Source organism: Oryctolagus cuniculus, chromosome 1 (genome assembly GCF_964237555.1).
Source record: "Oryctolagus cuniculus chromosome 1, mOryCun1.1, whole genome shotgun sequence".
NCBI classification, from domain to species: domain Eukaryota; kingdom Metazoa; phylum Chordata; class Mammalia; order Lagomorpha; family Leporidae; genus Oryctolagus; species Oryctolagus cuniculus.
Genome location: NC_091432.1, coordinates 213791901 through 213817191, shown reverse-complemented (window position 1 = coordinate 213817191; position 25291 = coordinate 213791901). Strand labels below are relative to the sequence as shown.

General features: G+C 49.1%; 1 protein-coding gene across 16 annotated transcripts in view; it reads right to left on the bottom strand.

Moving 5' to 3' along the window:
• Nucleotides 1-25291, bottom strand: part of PALM2AKAP2 (PALM2 and AKAP2 fusion) — a 595149-nt gene that overhangs the window by 48781 nt on the left and 521077 nt on the right. The window contains exon 1 of one of the 16 annotated variants that reach the window (XM_070047236.1): nucleotides 24001-24317. Within the exon in view, the coding sequence (XP_069903337.1) occupies nucleotides 24001-24036 (36 nt within the window). The 5' untranslated portion in view covers nucleotides 24037-24317. 16 annotated transcript variants of the gene reach the window in all.

Below are 25291 nucleotides of genomic sequence, written 5' to 3'. Positions count from 1 at the left end.
AACGTGTATCACTGCTTGGCCTTCTCTTGGGGGTAGTCAGGAGTGGGGCTCTCCCCTCTTACACAACTGCGCAACAAAAACAATCTTCTTTTTCCATCAAAGGTAGACTAATTGGGCTCTCTGCTCTACACATTTTCCTCCCATGAGCCGCTAATTCCCAGAAAAGCTGTGAGACACTCTTGTGGGAGCAGCCAGATTCCTCCCTGGGAGTCAAATGTCATAGAAGTCCATAAAGTACGTCACGGACAGGATGTCACAGGAAAACCCCACTGCAGAGTTTCCCGAGGTCTGATCGCTCAGAGAACACAATTCAGGGGCCGACTTTATTACTCTAAACAATAGTCACTTTTGCTTCGCTTGAGTGTCGGGTGAGTCAACAGGAGCCTCCCCATCCACCTCGCAGACAACACCCACACCCACATACACTGGGGCTTGCCGAATTGGAGTCCAAGTTTTGTTCTAGTAAAGTATTTCAAGGCCTTGAGTAAAGTTATAAAAATAATATTTTGGTTTTGCTAAATCCAGTCTTCCTTAAGTAAAACCACTACATCTCTGACTAACGACGTTTAAAGTGAGGGACGGGGGCTGGCACTATGACATAGTGAGTGCTGGCATCCCATATGGGCGCTGGTTGGAGTCTTGGCTGCTCTACTTCCGATCCAGCTCTCTGCTATGGCTTGGGAAAGCAGTAGAAGATGGCTCAAGTCCCTGGGTCCCTGTACTAGCGTGGGAGACCTGGAAGCTCCTGGCTCCTGGCTTTGGATAGGCACAGCTCCAGCTGTTGTGGCCATCTGGGGAGTGAACCAGCGGATGGAAGACCTCTGTCTGTCTGTCTGTCTCTCTCTCTCTCTGCCTCAGCCTCTCTGTAACGCTGCCTTTCAGATAAAATGAATCTTTAAAAAAGAAAATAAAGTGAGGGACAAGTATTTGGTGAAGGTGGTTAAGGCGGCCCTTGGGAAGCTCCCATTCTCAGTGCTTGGATGCAAGCCCCCTGCTTCTCTCTGGATTGTGGCTTCCCGCTAATGCACACTCACTACTTGGGTCTCTGACACTCACCATCAGAGACCTGGACTGAGTCCCAGGCTCTTGGCTTCTGCCTGGCCCAGCCCTGGCTGTTGCAAACATTTGGGGAATGAACCAGCAGATGAGATTCCTCTGTCTCTCACTCTCTGTCTTTGATCCAGCAGATGAGATCTCCCCTCCCTCCCTCCCTCCCTCCCTCCCTCTCCTCCTCCTCCTCCTCCTCCTCCTCCTTCTTCTTCTTCTCTCTCTCTCTCTCTCCCTCTCTATTTCCAGTAAGCAAATTTTAAAAATAAAGCAACAGGGGCTAGCACTGTGGCATAGCAGGTAAAGCCACCGACTCCAGTGCTGGCATCCCATATGGGCACCAGTTCGAGTCCCGGCTGCTCCACATCCGATCCAGCTCTCTGCTATGGCCTGGGAAAGCAGTAGAAGATGACCCAACTCCTTGGGCCCCTGCACCTGTGTGGGAGACCTGGAGGAGGCTCCTGGCTCCTGGCTTCGGATCAGCGCAGCTCTGGCTATTGCGGCCAATTGGGGAGTGAACCAGCAGATGGAAGACCTCTCTCTCTTTCTCTCTTTCTCTCTCTCTCTCTCTATTTCTCTCTGCCTTTCCTTCTCTCTGTGTAACTCTGACTTTCAAATAAATAAATAAATTAAAAAAAAAAAAAAAGCAATGCTGGGGGTTGGGACTGACAGTGACTCTGTACCAGGCAATCCCAAACCCTAGAGGCAAGGCCAATTCTATCTATGTGGGGATCCCTGCCCAGTTCCTGGCCCTCAGATGGAGCCTTAGGGTTTGGAAGTCAAAGTAGATTGCAGCTGAACCCAAGGAACAGAAGAGACGTCCCTAACAGACTCACCTACCAAGCTTTTTCCCACTCAAAGACAGGAGGCGGTGACATGGCCAGCCCTGTCCGAGACAGAACTCCCAGTTTCAGAGAAGAGAGTAGAACTGCGATGGTTCTTCCTTGTAAAGTAAACACCAAGTGAGTTCTAAGAACGCCTGACAGTATCTCCTAAGAGGGAAACAACCCGATCTGATTGAACCAGCTCCTGTCTGCTTGCAAGGAAGCTGGTAAAGGCTCTAGAAGGTGTAGACCTCCAGCCACACAGCTGTCCCACCATGAACAGCCTTTCCTCTACTATTCTTCGAAAGCACAGAGCCACACGTGAGACCAGACTGTGCAGCAAACAGGCCTCGGATCCGGTTTGCTCTGACTTCCTGTGGCCGGAGAAGACAACTCCGGAAAAGTCCCGATGGTCAATCCGGGAGTCCTGCTCGGTGGCTGTGGAGCAGGATGGGTTTCGGGGACTCAGGGCCTGATGAGCAAGGAGGAGCCCACCCCGGCCCACCCAAATTTTCTGACGCCCACCTCATGCATCAAATTGATGCCACTGTCCACCCAGGGTTCTGGGCCTGCTGCCAGAGGGGCACTTAAGGTTTAAAGCAAAAGACGATTGTCCTTGACACTGACGACCTGACCCTTGTTTGGATGTCCATTCTGGCCGCCAGGTTGTGTGCTTCAGGGACAGCTCACGGAACCACACCTCTCTCACTCACAGCTCTGCTCTCCCAAGGCCACCCGGGGCCAGCTCTGCAGGCCAACACTCTGAGAAAAGTCAGGGCAGCTGGGAGCCAGTCACCTGCTTCCGTCCCCTGCGTTGGAGGCTCTGAATGCCAGGAAGGACCTCGGCAGGAGTAGGGAAGCACAGAATTCTTCCATCCACCAGGGGGATGCGTGATGAGCAGTGCGGGGGGTGGGGAGCAGAGGGGAGTCGCTGGGGGTGCCCTTGGCTTCCCGCAAAGAGCTCCTTCCCTGCACTTCGTGCCGAGGGAACCCAAGCATTCCCCTCTCTCATTTATGCGGAATCTCTCTGCCCAACCCGCCACCGCAGGATCCCAGGAGCGGAGCACCGTGGTTGGGAGCCAGTACGGACAATGCAAACAGGTCAGTCTGGTCAGTCTGAGAGCAGCTGCAGGCGGGGCTGCCACTGGCTTACAGTCTCTGCCTCATCCTGTTTGCCCTCCGGGGGCCCTTTTGATCTGGGGCCGCCTGCTGCGGATCATCCTGCTGCTATGTTCTTTAGACCCCTGCTCTCTTCTCTGTTTGTTTACATGGGGCAAGGTGACCCAGAGGAAGTTCATGAATTTAGGGAAAGGAAGGACTTTCTAGCATCCCAGGCAGACTGGGGGTGGGGTGGGGGTGTGTGTGTGTGAAAGGGCTTTTCTTCTCTCTGAGACTCAATTCCTTACCCATTATATGGGAATAATAATTGCTAAAATGAGTTGGATAGCGTCTTCCCCAAATTTATGTCCATCTGGACCACAGAATGGGACCTTATTTGGAAAAATGGCCTTAGCAGAAGTCACTGGTTAAGATGAGGTCACAGGAGGTGAGGGAGGACCCTAAATGCAATGACTGTGGTTCTTATAAAAAGAGAGGATGGTGTGGGCACATAGCCTGGTGGCTAATACACCGGTTAAGACATCCGTGTCCCACGCTGGGATGCCTGGGCTCAATACCGGCTCCAGCTTCCTGCGCATGCTCACTCTAGGCGGTGGCAATGATGGCTCAGGTAGTGGAGTTCCCTGCTCCCCATGTGGGAGACCTGGACTGAGGCCACAGCTCGCTCCTGGCTTTGGCCTGGCCCAGTCCCGAATGCTGTGGGCATCTGGGGAGTGAACTAGCAGACCAGACGGGAACTCTCTCTCCCTCCATCTGTCTCTCTCTCATTCCCTCTTTCTCTGTCTCTCACATAGACAAATAGCAATGTTTTCAAGGGAGAGAGGACGTACGGTTTTGTTCTCAGAGGAGACGTGCGGGTGAAGATGGAGGCAGCCATGGGAGTGATTCCTCTGACAAACCAAGTGACCACTGAAAGGGAGGACAAAGTTACCGAGCACCTGTCCCTCCAACCCTCCAAAAAGGAACCCACCCCGACTCGCTTCACTTCAGGCCTCGGGCCTCCTGGACTGCGAAAGAACCAGCTGCAATGGACTTTAAGTTGCTGGGTTTGTGGCGGCTTGGTGTGGCAGCCATAGGAAACGGACACACTCGGCTCACAAAGCTGACCTGCCGAGGACCTAAGGGACAGGAGGTGGGGTGGCCGGCAACCCCACCCCCAATATGGGTACCAGTCCAAGTCCTAGGTGCTCTACCTCCTATCCAGATCCTTGATAATGCACCTGGCAATGCAGAAGACGGCCCAGGGCCCCTGCACCATGTGGGAGACCTGGGTGGAATTATAGGCTCCTGACCTTGGCCTGGCCTCGCCACAGCTGTTTCAGCCATTTGTGGGGTGGAACGGTGGAAGGAAGATCCCTCTCTCTCTCCCTCTCTCTCTCCCTCTCTCTCTAACTCTGCCATTCCAATAAAATAAATCTTCAGAAGAAGATGAAGAGGCATACACAGGCCCTGCAGGTGCAGGGCAGTGGTCAAAGGAGAAGGCAGAAGGCACCCAGGGGCTCAGCATACTCAGAGGTGAGGTGTTGGCCGAGGGTGATGACGAGGTGACCACAACCATTACTGAGCATTTATGATATGCCGGGTGTTAGACCAAATGATGCTTGTGTACAATCCCCTTTACTCTTCAGAGCAAGCCCAGGACTCCAGTACTCTCGATATCTCTGTCTTACCGCCTGGGAAACAGAGGAGTCAGAGTTTTAAGCTGGGGCTGGGCCCAGGCTGCCTGTCTCTGGGCTTTGAACTGTGTCTTGCCTCTTGCAAGATGCAGAAGTAGAAACTCGCATGATCTGGATTAGAGGTTTATCAAGACAAGGCAGACTGCTTAGCAGATTCATCATTTTCTGTTTTTTTTGTTTTGTTTTGTTTTGTTTTTTGGACAGGCAGAGTTAGATGGTGAGAGAGAGAGACAGAGAGAAAGGCCTTCCTTCCATTGGTTCACCCCCCAAATGGCTGCTACAGCTGGCGTGCTGCGCTGATCCGAAGCCAGGAGCCAGGTGCTTCCTCCTGGTCTCCCATGCAGGTGCAGGGGCTCAAGCACTTGGGCCATCCTCCACTGCCTTCCTGGGCCACAGCAGAGAGCTGGACTGGAAGAGGAGCAACCGGGACAGAACCCGGCGCCCCAACCGGGACTAGAACCCGGGGTGCCGGCGCCGCAGGCGGAGGATTAGCCTAGTGAGCCGCGGCACCGGCCTCATTTTCTGTATTAACAGCTGCTCTACCTGGGTCCTGGAGCCCACTCCTGTGCTTTCTGGGGTAGCTGGTTTGCCGGATCCCTTTCCAGGAAACAGAAAACATGGGTGACAATGGTAACAATGACATTGAACACCTACCACGTCAAGGCATAGTCCTCTGCCCAGGCTGTACGTTATCTCAACAAACGCGCACAGTGACTCTGACAGGGAAACAATTTCCTATTTTGCAGATGAAGACTTTGAAGCTCAGAGCTGAAGTCATTTGTCCAAAGACACAAAGCAAGAGGTGGGCGAGAGCCCGCTAGACGGCAGTGCGTCATCACATCCTCTCAACTCTCCCGGGAAGCCCGAGGGAGCGGGCTCACTGATTCCAGGAACGCAGTCTGAGCTCTTGGCTGCATTTCAGATGGCAGTCTTAACACACTGTGCCTGAGGAAAGCGGGGGAAGGGGCAGCTGTCTCGCAGTGGCTAAGGCTCCTCTTAGGATGCCTGAATCCCATATCCCAGCTCCACTTCTGACCCAGCTTCCTTCTAATGCTGTCCTGGGGGGGAGCAGATGATGGCTCAAGTCTTAGGTCCCTGTCATCACCCAGGTGAGAGACCTGATGAGTTCCAGGCTTGTAGCTTCAGCCTTGACCAGCCCAAGTTATTGCACGGTTTTGGGGAGTGATCCAGTAGATGGGATGATCCCTCTGTGTCTGCCTGTCTCCCTCTGTCTCTCTAAATTTCAAATAGGCAAAGAAAGCTTAAAAAAAAAAAAAGCCACTTGCCCCTACTTTAGATGCCTACAGTTCTCTAACCCTCCACATGAATGACTCTCTCTTCAGCTGAGTGGTTGGAATTCTCTAGATATTGTCTAACCACTCCCAGGAATGTGTGTTTGCCTTCTATACAGGTTCAAGTACAATAGCGGGGATGGGAGAGCAGCCAGTCTGTTCCAGACACAGACCCCTCCCCAAACAAAGAGCAGAAGGAGGGGATCTGAGAGCAGGAAATAACAGGGGCTGGGGGAGGCGGACCCAGTGCCTCAGGGGCACAAGCTGCACCTCCAGCTGTGAGGCGCTGGAATGTCAAGATGCTTCCTTGTTGCACAGTCTGGACTTGCCGACTGTTTGACTTCAGGATGGCGCCAAGGCCATGGGCATTCAGTGGAGGCCACACTTGCAATCTGGAATCTTGAATTCCCCTCCCTATCAGCTCCTGGCAGCTGTGTCTTTGAGATTAACCTTTTTACATTCCACATCTAGATGAGATGATGCACTATTTGTCTTTCTGTGGCTGGCTTATTCCAGTCAGATTAGTGTCCCCTAGGTTAATCCGTGGTATCACAAGTGTCAGGATTTCTCTCTTTTTTTTTTTTTTTTTTAACTTTTATTTGATGAATATAAATTTCCAAAGTAAGATTTATGGATTACAATGAGGATTTCTCTCTTTTTAAGATTTATTTATTTATTTGAAAGACGGAGGGAAAGAGAGAGAAGCAGAAGAGCCAGGACTAGAACCAGGCACTCCAGCACACAGAATGAAGACATCCCAAACACCATCTCTTTCTTTTCTTAAAGGTTGAGTTATTTATTTGAAAGGCAGAGTTACAGAGAGAGAGGCAGAGGGAGAGAGAGAAAGAATATCTTCCATCTACTGGTTCACTCCCCAAAGGCCACAGTGGGCTGGGGTGGGCCAGGCTGAAGCCCAGAGACTGGAACTCTAACTGGGTCTCCCATCTGGGTGGCAGGGGCCCAAGTACTTGAGCCATCTTCCACTGTCTTCCCAGGCATATAAACAGGGCACTGGAGCAGAAGTAGAGCAGCTGGAACTCAAACCAGAGCTCATATGAGATGCTGGCATCACAAGCAGAGGCTCAATCTACCGCGCCACCTGCCAGCCCAATCAGGATTTCCTTCTTTCTTAAGGCTACACTGCAGTCCATTGTATATATGAGTCACATTTCCTTTATTCATTCATCAGCTAACAGACACTCAAGCTGACTCCAGAATCTGGGCTGGGAACCTTATTTCTTCCAATAGCCATTTGGATATTTATACCATCATTCGCAGGCCATACAAAATTATCAACTTAAAAGTTAGCCTGCTATTTGAGGCCAGCATTGTGGCATGGTGGGTAAAGCCACTGCCTGTAATGTTGGTAACCCATATGGGCACCAGTTTGAGTCCCAGCTGCTCCACTTCCCATCCAACTCCCTGCTAATGTGCCTAGGAAAGTCGCAAAAAAATGGCCCAAGTACTTAGGTCCTCGCACCCACGTGGGAGACCTGGAAGAAGCTCCTGGCTCCTGGCTTTGGCCTGGTCCAGCCCCGGATGTTGGGGATATTTGGGAAGTGAACCAATGGATGGAAGATCTTTTGCTCTGTCTCTCCTTTTCTCTCTGTAACTCTGCCTTTCAAATTAATAAAATAAATCTTTAAAAAAAAAAAGTTAGGCTCCTATAGATTTATTGAATTCTGAGTCCCACCTGCCATTGCCTTGGTAGGGTCACACCAAATGATTTCACAAGCCTTATACACCCCTGCTCTAGATCTTGGCTATGATGAATTCTGCTGCACTGAGCCTGGGAGTATAGGCATCCCTTTGATAAGACTGATCTTCTCTCCTTTGGATCTATATCCAGTGGCAGGAGTGCTGGATCATACGGTTGTACTAGTTTTCATTCTTTGAGCCTTAACATTTTTTTTTTTTTAAGAAACTCCTGAAGCTGGAATGAAAGGCCTTGCCACCCCTTCCACTCAGTCTCCCTGCTGGTCCCTCCACCTTGGCAAGTTGCTCCCTTTCTCACTTTCGGGCAAATCCATCTCAGCTTTTCAGCAAGGCCTAGGTCAAATCTGCTCCCCCAAAAGTTGCCTGGAGACTTCTCACACACACACACCCCCACTCCCCTCCCACGCCCCCCAACCCCCCCACCCCCCCCCACCCCCGCAACTGCCCATTTGCACCTGGCAGCAGCTGGCATCAGGAGACCTGCCAGGCTGTTGTAGACTCCCTGAGGGCAGGGCTCACATCTGGGAAGCTATTTATCAGCAACACCCCCCGACACCCCCCTTCCCTGTGAGTCCTGGGCCACTCTCAGGGCCCTCCTTCCCAGAGAGCAAGGGGAAGCCGGCCCCAGGAGGGCTGTGTCTCTCCTCCAGGGCTTTAATTACCCAGGCCTGAGTCATGACCTCTGAACTCTGGAAAGTTTCTGAAGTTTTACTAACATGCCACCCTGCTGCTGAAATTTTCCCTTCAAATTGCAGGCTTATTATTGCAATTATTCCACAGCATTAAAATGTTTTGGTTTTTGAACCCCACAAAAAAAAAAAAACAAACAAACAAACAAAAAAAACCACTCCACACTACAAATTTCTCCTAGCACGGCAAACACTGAAATCTGCCAATGTTTTCTCTCTCAAGAAAGGAGGAAAAAAAAAAAAAAAAAAAAAAACACCTTGGGGGTATTATTTTTACTTTTTTTTTTTTAAATTGTAGTATACTCTATATAATTTGCCCTCTTTAATGCAGTGGCATTAATGACATCCACAATGTTGTACAACCATTTCCACTATTCCCAAAATGTTTTCATCATCCAAATAAATTCTGTACTGATTGAGCAATCCTAGTCAGGATTTTTGAGACATTCTATGAGGCTAATCAGGACACAGAATCCAAGTAAACGGATTACGTCTTTGTAGCAAACATAGGGGAAAAGAGATTAGCAGGAAATAAAATGACGATTTACGTCATTAGGGTGGTAGAGTAACTACCCTATCCCACTTTCTAAATTCGTGGCAATTGATTAGCAATACTTCATTACTTCATTACTTGAAGGTGTTTGAAAGTCAAAAGCAAAAAGTCACCTTACCTGACTTGTGAGCCTCAAGCACACAAACAGATTTGCCCTTTCTGCACTGAAATGCACAACATGCCACTTTCTTTTTACTGTCTACAAACAGGTGACTCTCTTTTTTAATTATTTTTTTTTTTAACCCTAGCAATGTGATCGTATTATGACCACCAACACCTGAAGGAATTAAGATGGTAACCAGTTTCGAAAGGAGCTTCCGGTCATGCTCACCCAGCCTCAACTGACCTGAGATCCTATTTCTTTTTTTTACTTTTTTAAGATATTTATTTATTTGAAAGACAAAGCTACAGAGAGAGGAGGGGAGTGGGAGGGGGGAGAGAGAGAGAGAGAGAGAGAGAGAGAATATCTTCCATCCACTGGTTCACTGCAATGGCCAGAGCTGTGCTGATCTGAAGCCAGGAGCCAGGTGCTTCTTCCGGGTCTCCCACATGGATGCACGGGCCCAGGCATTTGGGCCATCTTCTACTGCTTTCCCGGGCAATAGCAGACAGCTGGACTGAGATCCCAATTCTAAACTCACTTTTACAACAAACCAAATAACTCAAATACTTTTGCACCCACATAACCCTCTGCCTGGGTGGAGATTAAGTCTCTGCATGAGAATATATCCCACCTAGATAACATCAATCAGTGGCTAACAACTCAGAGATAATGCCTGCCTTAGAAGTCTGTTTCCAGCTTAACCTTCAATGGAGGTTAATTGATGACTTCTCTTCCATTAGGAGTGCCTTCCACATCAAAGCATTGTTTGGGAAGACAGCAAAACAGAAGACTGCAGGGATGCAGGCTCTTTAACCCTCCGGGCTAATTGCTGGAATTGAATGTTTCCTAATGGAGACAGCAGCTTTCAGTTTAATACACAGCCATTTGTTTTGAGGACTGCAATGGCTATTCCATCTCTGGACTGTTGATGGATGTCTGTGTACACACACACACACACACACACGTGCTTGTACTCACTCACAAAGCCACACAAGCCTTTGTGCTGTCCAAACCTCCAAACCCACTCCTGGCTAGCATTTTCTCCTTTCCCTGGCCTCCTACTTTGCTATCCCTGGGACCAGCACAGGTGTCCTCAAGGCAAGGCAGGGATGGCTTTGCAGTGGGAAAGAACGAGCACCAAGAGCCCATTTCCATTCCCGCTCAATCACACCCTCCTTGGTGCACAGCCCCCAAGGGAATCATCTCTCCTCCTCACCACTAAGAGGGAAGGTTGCAGCTTTACCCATGCCCTCTGCCTGATAATTAGGTCCAGCCTTGGGGTGGTTACAAGTAAGGCCCCTCCCCTTTAGGCCAGTATTTTCTTGCATACTCCAGGAGCTGCTCTTCTGGGATTAGATTCTCCCATCTGCCAGTCACCTCTGCACCCAGCTCTCTGGGCCTCTGGCCTTTGTAGTCAGCTCCCATAGAGCCATATTCACAAACTCTTATTGTCTGGGGGGTGGGGTGGGGGGTTGACCATGCTCAGACTCCAGGCAGTCCTACCAGGTTCTCTACCTCTGGAAGTGCTGGCCTGATATTAAACCACATTTGTCAAAGAAGCCTTCTCATCAGGGCCAAAATAGGCAGGTGTAGCCACATGCTAATTTCCAGGACAACTAAGGTTGTTGGTGCTGAGTAATAATGTTTGCTTTAACATTGAACAAAGCAAGTGTGGGGAATCTGGCTCTACCAAGAAGGTGAAGACGACAACAGACACAGTAGGCTAAAGAGAATATAAAGCATGTACAAGTGGCCCTCCGTATCTACGGGTTCCACCTTCAAGAACTCAACCAATAGCAGATTGAAAATATTTGAAAAAAAATTGTAACTATATGAAAATAACAGACTTTTCTTGGCATTATTCCCTAAACAATACAACATAACAACTGTTTACATAGCATTTACATCGGATTAGGTATTGTTAAGTAATCCAGAGATAACTTTAAATGTAGGAAGATGTTGAATACTCTCCCATTTCACATCAGGGACTTGAGCCTCCTGGAACCAACTGCCCATGAATAGCAAGGAAAAACACAAGATACAAAATAACCTGGGCTGCTTGGCCTTATTGGACAGCTATTTCTTATAGCACTACACTGCATTCCAAACGCTTTGGAATGAAAACCACAGACAATTGTCAAAATTAGTTGGCTGACAGGGCCTGCAAGTCTAAAAGGATAATTGTAATAAAGTTAGATCCTCCTGGATATGACCACAGAGAAATTTTATGTCCACCCACATTAAGCAAAAAAAGGGGAGACCTAGTGCCCCACAGTAAGAAGCAGTGAAACACAGCAATGCTTAGGCATCTCATTAGCTCAGCAGGCTAGCACCAGTGAACAGTGGGGTGTGCTGAACAGGAGGGATAAAGGGTTTTAAACACATTAATCTGTAGCCACCAAAAGGACCTTATTGAAAATTAACTCCTAATGATTTCCTTAACCACACAGACACAGTATGTGCACACACGTGGCTAAGTGACAAGGGTCCTTTAAAACAATTACCACCCAATGTGGCAAAACCTGCTCAAAACTTTATAGAGAAAAGTATGGCTTCTACCAAGAGCACTGAAGTCAATTCAGTTGCCAACAAGGATTTACGAAGCAACGGGATATGCTATCGGGGAACCAGCTGCATGGATATTACTCCTGCATAGGAGAAATAAGGCATGCATTACATCCGAAACTCATTTTGTGTGCTCTTTTCTGGTATAATTAGCCAGGGGCTTTCTCAAAAAAAAAAAAAAAAAAAAAAAAAAGATACAGGAACTCTTTATGGAAAACTGGTCACTAAATGGTAACGTGGAACCCTGCCTGAGTTTACCCTGCAGAATGGGTTCTTACCTGTTCCTTTTGCCACTTTAAGCTCTCCTCCTGCAAAATGGGGGATAGTTTGTAGGATGACACAGTATACACTAATCTAAGAGACAGTATCACTAACCTGCCCAAGTTTATCAGTCTCAATCTGAGCGCTTGCATTCTAGAAACATTTAATACAGTCAGAGTACACGTAAGACTCACCACACCTGTTAGCACATTCTATTTCGATAGCACTAGGAAGATGGAGACTTTGCAGACCTCAGTGGGAACCTGACATGAGATAGCCTGGAACCACAAACATCGTGTTTCCCGAACAGAAACACGAAGAAGCAGTTTAAGGTTTGAAATACTGTAACCAGGTCAAAAAAAAAATCTCAAGGGAGTCCAGGTTTTCAGCACATTCCTACTGAACAGAAGAGCTAGGTTTTGAAATTGGTTTCATTCCACATCTGTGAGCTTTGGCCACTCTCTATCTTGATTCTGCCTTCTTGGAATTCTTGGGTTCCTTCTGCTCATCCCAAATATTCAGGTCTCAGGAGGTTTCCAGGCCACTGGAGCTGATAAACCAAGGGCTTAGACCAACTCTAAAACCCATCCTTCAGAACCTGATAAGCTGACGCCTCTGAGGTGTTCATGCTTATTTTTCAAGTCACTGGAACACAAGCAGATTAATCGTTAACTGTTTTTACCACAAAGTGTTGACTGAATGCAGAGAATTGCACTTACAGCTTCAAGTAAGGGAGGACTGTGCTCGGGGTGGAATCTTAAACATTGCCTACGCCAGTTTCAACTTCAATCTCAATTTGTTTGGGGGCTGAACATCTGAAGCCCCAGCAAAAATCTGGACAGAATCCAGTCTGAAACTGAACTACAGTCAAAAATAAATAATTAAAAAAGAAGAAGAACAGAATTGTGTAGCCAAGTGACAACCAATCCATCATATGGGGAGCTTCTGGGAGTCCTACCGTAAGGTAGAGACCCTTGGGTGAACTTACAAGATGATGTGATGATATGACCGGCACTTAAACCTGGGATGATCAAAGGACCACAACACAGACCAGAAAGGAGAGGGAAGCGTGTGGTTCCAAGCTGAGAGAAGTTAAGAGCAAAAATAACATTTATACAGGGGCCGGTGCTGTGGTGCAGTGGGTTAATACCCTTGCCTAAAGTGCCGGTCCCATATGGGTGCCGGTTCGAGACCCGGCTGCTCCACTTCCTGTCCAGCTTTCTGATATGGCCTGGGAAAGCAGTGGAAGATGGCCCAAGTCCTTGGGCCCCTATACCCACGTGGGAGACTTGGAAGAAGCTCCTGGCTCCTGGCTTTGGATCAGCACAGCTCCGGCTGTTGAGGCCATTTGGGGAGTGAACTATCAAATGGAAGACCTCTCTCTCTCTCTCTCTCTGTAACTCTTTCAAATAAATAAATCTTTTAAAAAATAATATACATACATATAGAAATAATATGTAATAAATATAATATACAAATTATTTGCTACCTTGGCCTAAGGTCCTTCAGATATGTTCAAATGGGCTCTGGGAATGAGAATCCATCTCATTCCGGAGGTCTGAGTTTCAGCGCCTCTAGTTAGAGCACAGCTCTGTTAGGTCGACTTACACACGCCTCCTGGATTCATGAGGGGACACTTTCCTTCAAGATAAAAATCCAAGAAAAGGTAGAAAAATGAGCCAAAGGAAAACCTCAGATTCCCAGGAGCAGCCACACTCCAGATCCCACCCCTGAGTGCCATACCCCGGAGGGCAGGGACAAGCACATCACACGCTGAGCCCTTGGAAGTCCCTCCTTGCCCCTCAACAGAGACTCCACTCGAGGGTATTTCACAAAGAATGTAGCAGAAAAGTCAGGACTCTGGAGGTGGAAGGTAACACACTCTCCTTTATAGCAGCACTAAGCAATGCCGGTTGCTCACTGCCTAGTGTCTCCCTTGCTGCAGTGTTAGCACACAATGCAGTGACTGTCAGTGTGAGATCTGAATATTGTGCAAGGCTTTGCTTCATTCACTCATTCATTCAGGCCATGCAACCAATTATCTACTGTGTTTCAGGCACTTTGCTGGCCACTGGGGACACAAGAGTGAGGACCAGGCACAGAGCTGTCTTCTTGAAACTGATTATCATGGCAAAGTAACAACCTTTGTCAACCACAAGTAAGTGTGAAATTATATCTGTGATCTGTGTGCGTGTGCTCTGGTAACCCACAAGATGGGGCTCTGAGGCAGGCGGGGAGGTCAGCAGAGGCTTCCATGAAAGATGAGGAGTCAAGTAAGCCAGGAAGGGGACAGGAGCCTTTTCTCATTAGGAGCATCGGCCCGAGAAGGCCCCGCGGTCGGAGTGAGAGAAGCAAGGACAAGAAATGGCCACGGCTGGGAGGGAGGACAGAAGGGCCTCCCGTGGAAGAGCTGTCTGCAGAGTTGCATGGGGCCAGATCATGCGGATTTGGGTCTTCATTCTAAGCACCATTCAGAGAATTGAAGCATGGGGGAGGAGTCGGGTGGACAATGACAGTATCTTGGGTTTCTGTCCTGACGGTGCCCTGGCAGACTTGCTCAACCTGCACCAGCCCAGTCGTTCGTCACGGATAGGAACCCTGCATCACCAACCGCCCAGGACCCTGGGCAGTGCCCAGGCTACCCTGGGCCTCCAAGAGGCAGTGGGCAAGTGCTTTAGAACCACAATCCTGTGGCCCCAGGAAAAGAATGAAGCCAAGCCTGAAACAACCCTTTTACTTTTAAATGTCTGATATTTTTTTTCTCCCTCTTCACTTAATCTTTTCAAATTCAGCCCTGGAAAAACACACACACACACACACACACACACACACACACAGGATGCCAGTAACACTGGATGACATTATCCTCCAACATTTAATACACATAGTAAATACTGCCCAGGATACAGACGTTCAGCCTGACCCCGTTAGCCTGACTCACTGCTCACTAATGAGGCTGTTCCAGCTCTCAGATGGCACTGGCTCAGCAACTGAGGCTGAAAATGCTGAGGAGACACAAACTCCCTGCGGAATAGAAAGTGGTTGGGATTCACCAGTGACCGAAACTGGTTTTGGATCTTGGTTCTGCACCTGCTCACGACAGGACAAGTTGAGTGGCCTCTGTGAGCTTTAGATTCCTTCCCTGAAACGGGAACGAGAGCCTGGAGCTTAGAGTGTCCCTGTGTCGCGGGTGACCAGTGCTGTGCCTGGCTGCAGAGGGGTCGGTGGTGCTGGGAGGACACCCACAGCTCTTTGCGGACTGTTCCCACAGGCTGTCTCCGAAGCGGGCTGTTTGCTAACACCAAAAGCAAGGAAAAGCTTTTGGAGCTTTTTTTGAAGTCTTCGTACAGAAGACTTCACAGAGTAACCGCGGCTGGGTCGCCTGACTTGCACATCCAAAGCCTTCGAGCAGCTGCATGAGATTTTAGGCAGCTGCATTCTCCCTCTGGGGAGGAGGGTGGAAAACCAGGTGGCAGCTGCCCTGGGGACTGCAGCCGTTTGCATGTGAAAGCATGTGGCTGCCTTTGTCTGCTGGTCCTGGCCCATCCTGCAGAGGCAATGCCATATATTTCCCTACCTTCTATCTTTCTTTCAGACAGACCCAGAAGTGACAATGAAAGAGGATTAGCTCCCAGCTTCTGATACAGGGCTGGAGCCAGGAGGGGGCTCAGTTTCTGCACAACTCCCCTGGGCTGTTGGCAGTATTCAGGGAGAAGAAGGTGCATGACCATTAAAACACACAAGGACAAAATCCCCAGTAGCAGCCTGCGCCCTGCATGTCTTATTTTACTTTTATTTATTTATTTGAAAGGCATAAAGACAGCGAGATTGCCTATCTGCTGGTTCACTGCCCAAATGCCCACAAGAGTGGGCTGGACCAGCAGAAGGTCAAAGGCTGAGAACCCCATACAGGTCTCCCATGTGGTTGGCAGCAACTCAACTAACTTGAGCCATCACCTGCCACCTCTCCAAGTGCGCATTAGCGGGAAGCCCAAATCAGGAGTAGAGCCAGGACTCAAACCCAGGCACTCCGATGTGGGATGCAGGCATTCCAAGCACCGTTTTTCACTGCTGTGCTAAATGCCCACCCCGCGTGTCTTATTTTTTGAAGATTTCTGTTTCTGCAAAATTTGATCCCTAATAGGATACAAGAAAAAAGAAACAAGGAAACTGAAAAGGAGAAAAGGAGATGGCACTGGTAGAAGGTCGCACAGTCACCCCACGGATCTCACACAGGCGCACAACAGAGGCTGGCCAGCTCTCAGAAGCCACAACACCTGTAATGTGTTCTTCCTAATCCTCACTCCAGATCCCATCACTCGCCTCCCCAGGCGCCACCCCAGGCTCCCGTCTCAGGGGAAAATCCTAAGCCCAAGCTCCTACTGCCTGAACCGAGACCTGAACCTACTGTATCAGAGGTGCTTGCAAAGCCAGGATGAACCGCCTCGGTGGCCCCTGTGAGACTGAGACTGAGATGAGGTGGGCACACAGGGACACAAGCAAAGTACCAGGCGGGTCTTCCTCCCCACTGTCTAACCTTCCAGGGAAGCCCTGCCTCTTTCTGGGCCCAGGGGTACACCCCACCCCCCCAACCTCCGCCCTTCCAAGCCTCAACTTGAGGCTAAGGGTAGAGAGAGCTCTAACCCTCGCTAAGCGAGGCTTACAAAAAGCCTTTGGTTGTTCGCTGAAAAGACTCTACTTAACTGCCCAGGTCTTAGTACCTTTCTCCATAAAGTGTTTAGGTTACAAGTAATAAACTTAACAGTGTGTTACCTGCACTAATTGACCTCTTCTCCTCCATCTGCTCCTCCCTCACTCCCTCCTCCTCCCGTTTCCTCCTGCTCCCAGCTCTCAGAGCTAAAGTATATGCCCCAGATGATCCGGTGCCAGAAAAAGCGAGAAAGGAGAGGAGAAGCCAAAAGGTTGTCTAAGCTTATTCTGCTCCTGCTCACATCAATGAAAAGCCCTCCCCGACCGCCACAGAAGTGCAACAATCCCTATTGACTCGCACCTGCTCGGTCCCAGCTATTTCAGGGCAAGCCTGATTCGGATGTGTGGCTGTTACACGTTACAGTCCTGCGGCCCATTTCTCATTTGTCATGCAGCGCAAATGAGGTTTCATAATAGACTCCGCTACAATTCCAACCCCTGGGGGCAAGCCTATTTATTAAATGTGGGTGAGGTCATTGCTGTCCATCTGCTAGGAAAAGCCCCGTGTGCTGGTCGGACGGCGAGATCACGGAGGAAAGATGTGAAATGTCACAGGCTGATAGCTTGTACCTCCTTGGGTTTCTTTCCCAAAGATAATTGTTCAGGGTTCTCAGAAAAACATCTCATTCGCAGTTGCCTGGAAACTGGAGCCATTTTTTTCCTGATAGTAATTTCACTGGTTCAGGGGACGCCATTTGCCCTTATCCTAAGCACCAGATGTCAGCAGAAGGAAAAAAATCCCAGGACAATGCATATGGCACAGGAAGCCCAGAAGGCTGCAGGCAGCCAAGGCTTAGGGGCGACTCTGCAGCCCCCATGGTTTCCATTACTATTAAGTGGATTCAGTAGGAACACACGACGGCATCATACGTCCACAGCAATCCTCTCTTCTCATGCATTCAAGATTTTTAGACTTAGCTAGGAAATTGCAAGGATGAGTCAGATTTTTCTTTACCATGTAGCCAAAATGTGTTGCTAGTTTTCAGTAGCGCTGATTTCTCCAGATTGTCTCAGTGTTGCAATGGGAGGCTGTAATATTTCAAAGTCAAAAAATTGGGAAACTGGGGCTGGTGCTGTGGCATAGCGGGTAAAGCCACTGCCTGCAGTGCCAGCATCAGTTTTGAGTCCTGGCTGCTCCACTTCCAATCCAGCTCTCTGCTATGGCCTGGGAAGGCAGCAGAATATGGCCCAAGTCCTTGGGCTTCTGCACCCACAAGAAGCTCCTGGCTTCAGAACAGCTTAGCTCTGGCTGTTGCAGCCATTTGGAGAGTGAACCAGCAGAAGACCACTCTCCCACCCCCACCCCACGCCGCCTTTCTGTAACTCTGCCTTTCAAATAAATAAATAAATCTTTTAAAAAATTGGGAAATTGAGAGCAATAGCTTGACTGAAAAAAAAAAAAATGTTTACTCTCTGTCCAGAGCTGCTGGAAATGCTGGCGTGCTTTCCGCAGTTATTTCTATAGATTTGTCTGCAGTCTCAGATACCGTGGAGGAGTGTGGCAGGTGAGGCGACTGCAGGAAAAGAGTGGGTGGAGGTCAGATACCAGGGCCCCAGGGCACGCCACCAGCCTTTCTGAAGGTTTGCTTCTGCACCAGGACGGAACTGACCTCAGCTTCCAATGCAACTGCAACCCCCATTGTATCCCTGACAATTTGCAAACAGCTTGGTCTATGTGCCAGGGAACCTGAGTTCTAGATCTCTGCTACCCACTCACCTTGAGCAAGTCCTTGACCTGCCTTAGCTTAAGCAAGCAGTGCCACAACAGCTTCATGAGACAGAATTCCCATATCCTAAAATTCACCCCCTTAAAAGTAAGCAATACGCTGGTTTTTAGCATATTCACAGACTCGGGCAACTATCGCCAATATGGATTTTTTTGTTGAATGAATCAGAAGTTTCAGTGCCAGGCTGTATTCTGAATTAATTCAAGTGACCCTCTCCTACAAATCTATGAAATTGGTACTACTATCCTCTCATTTTCCAGAAAAGTCAACTGTGGCTTGGATTCAATTCCTTATTTAATATATCATTAATGCCATGAATAAAAATAAAACAGCAGTCTGCCTATTCATGTTTATCATAAGCTTCCTGTTCTGATCCCCAAAAAATTATGTTTGCCTGGAATGCCCCAGGGGAAGGGATGCAGCTGGCTCATTGTTGGGTCCCCAGCACCACACAGCGGAATCTCGGTGGATGAGTGACAAGTGAGAAAATTATACAGGGAATACTGGGAAGTCCCCATCAAGGTCACTGCTAACCCAAAGGAAGCCCAAGGTGCTAGTAGCACGCTATTACACAGAAACTGGATCCAAATTACATTAGCCAATACCAGAGCCAGGAGGCCTCTGGACAGGAATCTGGCACTAATTGGGCCAGTTTTCTTTTTTGGAGCAGTAAGAAGAGATGGGTCAGGGGAAAACCAAGGAAAAACCCATCACCCTCTGTACGCACAGGGAGCAATGAATGAGCTGCCTGGTTTACTACACTCTACCTGGAAACCAGGTACATGTGTGTGCTTTCAGACGTCACAAGCTCCCTGGTCTGAGGACCGGGTACAGTAGTGTCCACTCAAACACTTGGAGAGAGGCTGCTTCCACACCACGGCCAGTCTCGGCCCCAGAAGACGGGAGGTGGCCTGCGCAAGGCAGCCCCCCGGCAGGAGCTCAGAACCCCTTCCTCCTAAGGCTCTGACGACACATCACTTTCCCACAACACCACGACTCGACCCAAATGCTGGGATTCAGGCGAGAGAGAAAAGCGAAATCCTAGCGCCCTCGAAACAGCACAGGATGAGGAGGAAGCCATGGAAGGGGAGCGTTATAGCCATGTTCTTTCATGCTACAAAAAGTCTTCTTCTCAGGTCCCTCTGGCTTTGTGCAGCTCCCTGAAAACCAAAGGGCGATGCTTCAGCTTGACAGCAGGCCACATGTGATTTGCTTTCATAGCTCAGGGTCAAAAGCCGGAGGCCTGGGTGGCTGGCTTAAAGGAGGGCTGCCTCCTTCTGCTTTCTAAGCCTCCCCAGCAGCCAAAACACAGGCAGCTCATGCCAAATGCCAAAAGCAGGCTCACCCCAGGACTTGCCCCCATGGCACCCACAGCTGGCTCTCTGGGGCAAATCAAGACTCCCAGTATTGGTCTGAAATAAGTAACACAGGTCCCAGCCTGCACCAAACAATGGTCTGCTGAGATGGTCCCCCATTGATGCAATTTTCCCAGAGGCCTCTCCACGGGGATTTTCTCTGAGGTTTTCTGGGAGCCCCTTTCTCTCAGGCAAAAGTCACAGGGCAAAAGGGAGCTACAGGGGCCAGCACCGTGGCTCACTTGGCTAATCCTCCACCTGTGGTGCCGGCATCCCATATGGGCACCAGGTTCTAGTCCCGGCTGCTCCTCTTCCAGTCCAGCTCTCTGCTGTGGCCTAGGAAGGCAGTGGAGGATGGCCCAAGTGCTTGGGCACCTGCACCTGCATGGGAGACCAGGAGGAAGCACCTGGCTCCTGGCTTCAGATCAGCATAGCTCCGGCCATAGCTGCCATTTGGGGGGTGAATCAACGGAAGGAAGACCTTTCTCTCTGTCTCTCTCTCTCTCTCTCACTGTCTAACTCTACCTGCCAAATAAATAAATAAATAAATAGGGAGCTACTGCCTTGCACTGATGCTTGGCACAAGAAGAAAAAAGTCCAGCAGTCAGACAACTTGAGGTTCATTATTTCTGCTCTTAGCATGGTCCCTTTCTGATCTTCCTTTACTATCAAATTTTACGAATTGCCATCCTCACATGTTGGCTGGAAAAAAGCATCATGGTCAAAGGTACTGATAAATGCAGCTGCAATCCTCACCAGAAGCAGCGCAAGGATGTGGCCAAGTCACCCAGCTCCCCATGCAAAACGCGCGATTTGACAGTAGGAGGAATCCCAAAAGAACAGGCAGTAAGGACACGCATACACCAACACTCACAGCAGCAGCATTCACAAGCCCGAAGGTGGGAAAAAAACCCAAGCGTCCACCAGTGGATGGATGAATGGATAAACAATGCAAGAGCCGAAGGATTAAATATATTCAACAAATACTTATGCAGCACCTACCATACGCTAGAAGCCCACCATTCAGGGATGTAGTGTTTGTGGGGTTTCTCAGATTCTAAATCTTTGAAAACCAATTTAGTTTGAACAGCCTGCCCATTCCTAAGTCATTCACAGCCAGAGGACGTATTACCCTAAAAATGACACGTGATTAAGTATAACGCACAGTGGTCCCTAACGAAGAAAAGGATTCCATCTTCTCATGCATCCAATCATCTCCAACTACTCTTTCCTGGGAACCTACCCTATGCCAAGCACCGAGGTATTGGAGACACAAAGATGTGGATCGTGTACACGGACCTCAGCCTAGTGTGGAAGATTAAGACTCCCGATGAAGCCTTCAACAGTGTGGCAGGTGCACTGGTAATCAGGATCCTCAGCTGGGGCACTATGGGCATTTGGGGTCAAATGACTCTGTTGGGCATGTCCTACACACTATAGGACATGCAGCAGCAACCCTGGTTTCATCAGCTGGATGCCAACAACACGTACTTATGCCGACGATCAAAACTGTCTCCCAACACTGCCAAATGTGCTCTGGGAGACAGAGTTAGCGTCCGGCTAAGGTCACTGAGAAGGACACCCAAGACACCATGAGCTAACAGGACACGCGTTCATAAGCAAGAGGCAGCTAAGGAACACTTCTCAGAGCACTTGCCACCTCAACACGTCTCAGAGGGTGGTATGGTGAAGACACGGCGGGGTTCCACGCAAAGGTGAGAACACAAGTAGTAAGGAAACAGGGGGCTGGAACATGGCTCCAAACCTCAGATAGGCTGGTGTGAAACTCAAGGCAGCAGTAGGCAGAGGCAAGGCTAGAGAGGGAGGCAGGGCCCAGAGGACGAAATGCCATGTTCTGGGATCTGGGTTTGGTTGAGGGACCAATCACTCTGGACGTGATTAGACCAGCTATGGCGAGTCTTTAACCTCTGGGAATTTTTGTCAAGGTTCTCAACAGAATTCTTCTCCAAGACAGTATTCCTGCTCTTTTGGCAATGGTAATCAGTGACACATCCTCCTGCTGATGACCGATCAATTGCTGGCATCTTTGTTTCCTACCCTGGCTCTTTACCCTCGTGCCAGGCGCCCTCCCCACGGATCCCCTGAGAGGCCCATGACCAGTTCTGCTCATGTCCCACCCAGCTACCTCAGCAGAGGCCCATGGCCACTCAATGTCCACTACTTCCCCAAAGCATTACACCTTACATCCAGAAAGTGCTAATCATCTCCCAGGCCACAAAACAACTGATCACTCCATCAACCAACTAGTCCCGAGAGCCTTCGCTTCCATGAAAGGTTAGCCAGATAAAGATTATTGTGTGGGGGCAGGATGGGGGGGGGGGGTGCCCTGGCCACACAGCCTGCCTGTCCCTGTAGAGGACACGCGTGATCTTGATCTCCGACATACATGTCCCTAAGAACCATCCCTGTTGCCCTTTCCACCTTCTGCCCTGCAGACAACAGGAGCTGACAGTCCTTCAACTCAAGAGGGGAGCCTGTGGCCCAAGCCTGGCCAATCAAATCCTCAGTCCCCGCCCCTACAGCCACAGGAGCAGGAGAACCAATCAGAGCCAGTGAGACTCCAGTGGTGGGAAGGGGGAGGAACTGAGAAATGAAGTTAACAGCTTGAAGCTGCTGTCAGTCACCCAAGCGAAAAACGCCCACCAGACACTGGAACCAACACAGAAGGAAACACAACCGAGCAGAGAAGGAGTCACGTGGGGAATGCCAGTCCAGCTCCTGCATCCCACCATGCCTGAAGTCCATCTCCACACCTTTCAGGACGGGAGCCATGAGATTCCTCTTCTTAAGCCAGTTTCAGTTATGCACTCCTTGCTTCTAGCAGCATTTTAGCTCTGCTAAAATCACACAGAACTAAGTTTACATTTTAAAAAAAATCTACATTGCAGAAAATGGGTTTTCTACACTTTCCACATATTACTTTTACTAATTTTGATATTTATTACACATTCCCTCAGTTTTATTTTTACACATAGCAAACTACATCACACCATGCTACAGTCATTAATTAAAATACTAAGAAGCTAATCAGACCATCATTTTCCCACTCACAACTCTTTTTGAAAAAAGGCTCAACAAATTACACCTTGCTGGTGGCACCTCACTCAGCCAGGTGCATGAAAAGCCTCAGACGGTGCTGTGCTGTTTGTAACAAAATGCCTTGGCCCCATCCTCACAGTAATAGCAAACTTGGCCCATACTGCCAACAGAAACTCAAAACAAAATATATGCGGTCTCCTGATTGTGGCGATATTCCCTCAATAGTAAAATAGTAAGCATCTGTCCAAAAAGAGCGACTTTTCCTGAATGCAAATGAAAAACAAATACACCCTAAGCAAGGGTTTTAAAAGTCTATCACACAAACACACACCACAAAACCGTCTGGGATCCAAAAAGCAACACGAACCAGGTCCTTTATAAAGTGGCACATGGAAATCTGAAAGAGTATGAGTCTAAAGAAGAAATTCTCTCTGGAGTTAAGAGGCTGTTCTTTTAACAGTCCATGGTGAGCGTGGACAATACTTGGTCTTTGCGGACTTGAATTCAAGTTCACGAGTATGGCTCCCTGCCTTTCACTACTGCAGTCACGAGACGGACACAGACGGAACCGCCCAGTTATCCAGCCGACTCTTTTACATGGGCTAGGGGAAGTAATACAAACACAAAACCGCCCCCACCCCCCTTAAGAGGTACAGAGTGCCTGGCCAGAAGAGGGCCTCAAGGGGAATTGTTTTCAAACCCTAAGAAGGACATCCGTTGGCTTTCCCTATGCCTATCCACCCTGCCAGCATGCTCAAGGTCAAGGGCAAATACTCTGTCCAGATGGAAAAGCCAGGCCCATGCACCTCTCACACAGGCCCCAGCTTGAGAGCTGCCTGCTCCCTAAGGTGCCCGCCAATGCGTGTGAATTCATTACTCGCTGGTCGAGACATCGTGACAGCATTAAATCAACAGGTAAATATGCAGTTGAGGCCGGGCTTCCCAGAAAAGAAAAAGTGTTAGATAAGATCCAAGTGCTAAAGTATTAGAGTAACCAAGAGGGAGAGAGAAGTCATTTACTGTACAACCGGGATGCGGGCCGATTTTTGCAACCCTAGATCTATTCTTTAGGACGTATTCATTAAGAAGAGCAAAGCGCTTTCCAGAGCAGGAAATGTCAAGGACGTGGATCCCCGCCCCCCTCTCTTTCTGGGTGGCTTAAAGTCTTGAGCTCGAAAACTATGTTTGTATCATGATCCTAAAGAATAAAGAGGAAATGTGTCTTTCTGAGTCTAAGGCACGGAGCAGGCACCCCAGGCGGCAAGCAGCAGAGCGCCACAGGACCAACAAGCCTCACACCTACCGTGAACAGGGAGAACAGCATCCAGGTGGCAATCATGACTTCGGCCTGCCTCACTTACACCTGAGCTTGCGAACCGGCTGCTCCGACGGCTTGCCCCGTCTTCCTTTCTTCCGCTGGAGCGCCGAGGGAAGGACACGGCCCCAAGCCGGGTCACAGCGTTTCAGGGGAAGCGGCGGTGAACCTGCATCCCGCCCCTGTGTGAGCTCGTACCTGGCGGACGCTGCCCCAGGAAGCAGACACTGTGCAACGTGAACCGGCCCGACTTCTCCGATTCAAAGGTACGGTTTGGAACCATGTTAGGGCCTCCAAGGGCAAACGAAACGGGAGTCGAGTGTATTTATTTTTACACAGCTAGCAATGATCAGATTACATTTTATCAGATCAGTTATGATTCAACAAGTGCTAGCTGCAGTTGGCTGAATTCAAGTGGAATGGGATAAGAAGCCTGGTGTCAGCTGGGCTCAGCTCTTGTATCTTTTATTAAGCCGCGATGATTTTACTTTGTAACATAAACGCCAGCCAGTGACCTTTTTAAGACTTTGTTTTTCCCCTCCTGTAAAGCTGTGACCCTCTGCAACAAGGAAGAGTCACTGGACTGTGTTTACAGTGGAGAGAAGTAACTCTATTGGTTCAGACAAAGGCACCTTCACAGGAGAGGAAGAAAACCTGTTTGGCAAAGCAGCAGGTGCGAAAGGGCCCGGCATCTGGGGAAAGTGATACGGGATGACAAGCACATAACCCCCGCCTCCTAGACACGAGTCAAAATCCTACTGAGAACTGTATTCAGGAAGAACTGGCTTACCCTGGCCTATTTTTAAGAGATTTGGGATACAAACATGGGGAAATTATGCTCCTGGCACTGGCTGGGAGGACTGGCTCTTTGCTTCTAAGGACCTGGGGGGGAAACCTCGTGACCTCGTTCTGGCCAGGGGAGCTGTCCATCATTTACCTCCAGCTCAGGACTTACGGCATCCATATCCAACTCATCAATGGAGGTCTTATTTCTGCTGCTTTTTACATGCTTTCTATTGTCCATAGAGATCATTTTCATTCTGCTAATAAACATCCAATCAGGGGCCGGCATTGTGGTACAGCGGGTTAAGCCATCACCTGTGACACCAGCATTCCATCCCATATGAGCCCAGGGTTCGAGTCCTGGCTACTCCATTTCCGATCCAGCTCCCTGTTAATGCACCTAGGAAAGCAGTTCAAGTGAAAACAGCTCAAGTCCTTAGGCCCCTGATGCCCATGTGGGAGACCAGATATAGTTCCAGGTTCCCAAACTCTGACC